At 46.8% G+C, this 3284-nt stretch overlaps 1 protein-coding gene across 1 annotated transcript; it reads left to right on the top strand.

Annotated features, from left to right (window-relative positions):
• Window positions 1–1098: 1098 nt before the first annotated feature.
• LOC142072023 (uncharacterized) lies at window positions 1099–2954 on the top strand. The gene is made up of 2 exons (XM_075128245.1): window positions 1099–1994; window positions 2382–2954. The coding sequence occupies exons 1-2, from the start codon at window positions 1415–1417 to the stop codon at window positions 2921–2923; spliced, it is 1122 nt and encodes a 373-aa protein (XP_074984346.1). The 5' UTR covers window positions 1099–1414; the 3' UTR covers window positions 2924–2954.
• The last annotated feature ends 330 nt before the right edge of the window (window positions 2955–3284 follow it).

Consider the following 3284-nt stretch of genomic DNA (forward strand, 5'->3'; position numbering starts at 1 on the left):
TTCCACCCTGTTGAAATAAGTGGAACCACACCTGTGAAAAACTGTTATAAATATGATGGAGAATGAGACCAACAGACTCTAAAGTGTGGGATCATTCTACCTGGTCACATGTAGGATGAATCAAAGCAGCTGTTTGAAAGTGCACAGAAGCCCATGGTATTAAAGTGTCCCTATAGATCCATGTCATCTGGATTAAGTCCAGACACATCTAATTGACCTTTCTGAGATAGCTCCCTCAACAGGAACTAAAAGTTTTCTCATTCCTGATCAATCAACCTTGCTGAGTGCTTGCTACTACTTCTGACAGTGTGTGGCTCCTATGCGCTTCAGTTCTAGGTGACTTTCCCGTTAAGCAAAAATAAAAGGATGCCAAGCATGTGTTCCTGTCTCTCAGGCTCTATCACTATCTGACCTGCTTTGGGTGGCTAATGCCCCCAGTATTGCTCTGGACATAACATCCTAGACCCAAAGCTAACGTAGGTTCTTTTACCTTCTCCCAGAATTGTTCTGTTTCTGAGTGATGATTCCAGCACTCATTATGATTTCCATTTGTTTTTCCAGCAGCGGCTTTCAGTGCTCACACTTGCAGATTTTTTCACTGTGCGATCACACAGTGTCTACACTATTAGAAAAGAAGCAAAAGTTAAGTAACAGTTTGTTAGGAAATCATTGTGCAGCATATAAAGCACCCTTCACAAGGATCTGTAAAATTCTCCACAGTTTTCATAATTTGTCTTCAGTGTCTGGTAATAAAGGTATAATTTAGTAATGTTGTCCCAGTATGATAACATATGTTAAGAGAGCTATATCATCTATTTAAAAGAGAAGCTCCAAACATCATGTCTAATAAAGTCCAGACAGGCTACAGCTTTATATAAGAAATTGGGCGCAGAAAATGTATTCCTCCCCTGTAGAATCTACAAACTCATGAAGCTATTTAAGATAAGGATTTTCTTGTAGAGTGTGATATGAATTCTACTGTTAAAGATGGTTATATAAGAATGCCCTCAGTATAGAAAGAAAGGATATATAAACTAGTTGTTCACATTTGAGTCATAGCCCTGGTCTACACTAGGACTTTAGGTCGAATTTAGCAGCGTTAAATCGATTTAAACCTGCACCCGTCCACACAATGAAGCCCTTTATTTCGACTTAAAGGGCTCTTAAAATCGATTTCCTTACTCCACCCCTGACAAGTGGATTAGCGCTTAAATCGACGTTGCCGGCTCGAATTTGGGGTACTGTGGACACAATTCGATGGTATTGGCCTCCGGGAGCTATCCCAGAGTGCTCCATTATGACCGCTCTGGACAGCACTCTCAACTCAGATGCACTGGCCAGGTAGACAGGAAAAGAACCGCGAACTTTTGAATCTCATTTCCTGTTTGGCCAGCGTGGCAAGCTGCAGGTGACCATGCAGAGCTCATCAGCACAGGTGACCATGATGGAGTCCCAGAATCGCAAAAGAGCTCCAGCATGGACCGAACGGGAGGTACGGGATCTGATCGCTGTTTGGGGAGAGGAATCCGTGCTATCAGAACTCCGTTCCAGTTTTCGAAATGCCAAAACCTTTCTGAAAATCTCCCAGGGCATGAAGGACAGAGGCCATAACAGGGACCCGAAGCAGTGCCGCGTGAAACTGAAGGAGCTGAGGCAAGCCTACCAGAAAACCAGAGAGGCGAACAGCCGCTCTGGGTCAGAGCCCCAAACATGCCGCTTCTATGATGAGCTGCATGCCATTTTAGGGGGTTCAGCCACCACTACCCCAGCCGTGTTGTTTGACTCCTTCAATGGAGATGGAGGCAATACAGAAGTAGGTTTTGGGGACGAAGAAGATGATGAGGAGGAGGTTGTAGATAGCTCACAGCAAGCAAGCGGAGAAACCGGTTTTCCCGACAGCCAGGAACTGTTTCTCACCCTAGACCTGGAGCCAGTACCCCCCGAACCCACCCAAGGCTGCCTCCTGGACTCAGCAGGCGGAGAAGGGACCTCTGGTGAGTGTACCTTTTAAAATGCTATACATGGTTTAAAAGCAAGCATGTGAAAGGATTACTTTGCCCTGGCATTTGCGGTTCTGCCTTTGCAAAAGGTTTCTGGGGAGGGCAGCCTTATTTCGTCCTTCATGGTAGGACACTTTACCACTCCAGGCCAGTAACACATACTCGGGAATCACTGTAGAACAAAGCATTGCAGTGTATGTTTGCTGGCATTCAACCAAAATCCGTTCACGCGGTGGGAGGAGGCAAAATGCGACCTTGTAACGAAAGCACATGTGCTATGTATGTAATGTTAACAGCAAGGTTTACCCTGAAAGAGTGTAGCCACTGTTTTATAAAATGTGTCTTTTTAAATACCGCTGTCCCTTTTTTTTTCTCCACCAGCTGCATGTGTTTCAATGATCACAGGATCTTCTCCTTCCCAAAGGCTAGTGAAGCTTAGAAAGAAAAAAAAACGCACTCGCGATGAAATGTTCTCCGAGCTCATGCTGTCCTCCCACACTCACAGAGCACAGACGAATGCGTGGAGGCAAATAATGTCAGAGTGCAGGAAAGCACAAAATGACCGGGAGGAGAGGTGGAGGGCTGAAGAGAGTAAGTGGCGGGCTGAAGAGAGTAAGTGGCGGGCTGAAGACAGGGCTGAAGCTCAAAGGTGGCGGCAGCGTGATGAGAGGAGGCAGGATTCAATGCTGAGGCTGCTGCAGGACCAAACCAGTATGCTCCAGTGTATGGTTGAGCTGCAGCAAAGGCAGCTGGAGCACAGACTGCCACTGCAGCCCCTCTGTAACCAACCGCCCTCCTCCCCAAGTTCCATAGCCTCCACACCCAGACGCCCAAGAACGCGGTGGGGGGGCCTCCGGCCAACCAGCCACTCCACCAGAGAGGATTGCCCAAAAAAAAGAAGGCTGTCATTCAATAAATTTTAAAGTTGTAAACTTTTAAAGTGCTGTGCTTAAAGTGCTGTGTGGCATTTTCCTTCCCTCCTCCACCACCCCTCCTGGGATACCTTGGTAGTCATCCCCCTATTTGTGTGATGAATGAATAACGAATGCATGACTGTGAAGCAGCAATGACTTTATTGGCTCTGCAAGCAATGATTAAAGGGAGGAGGGGAAGGTGGTTAGCTTACAGGGAAGTAGAGTGAACCAAGGGGCGGGGGGGTTCATCAAGGAGAAACAAACAGAACTTTCACACCGTAGCCTGGCCAGTCATGAAACTGGTTTTCAAAGCTTCTCTGATGCGTACCGCGCCCTCCTGTGCTCTTCTAACTGCCCTGGTGTCTGGCTG

Source organism: Caretta caretta, chromosome 5 (genome assembly GCF_965140235.1).
Source record: "Caretta caretta isolate rCarCar2 chromosome 5, rCarCar1.hap1, whole genome shotgun sequence".
Classification (NCBI taxonomy): domain Eukaryota; kingdom Metazoa; phylum Chordata; order Testudines; family Cheloniidae; genus Caretta; species Caretta caretta.

Coding starts and splice junctions, on each gene's coding strand:
- LOC142072023 (XM_075128245.1), top strand. CDS start 1,415: ATGCAGAGCTCATCAGCACAGGTGACCATGATGGAGTCCCAGAATCGC. Junction 1,995..2,381: donor AGGCGGAGAAGGGACCTCTG/GTGAGTGTACCT, acceptor TTTCTCCACCAG/CTGCATGTGTTTCAATGATC.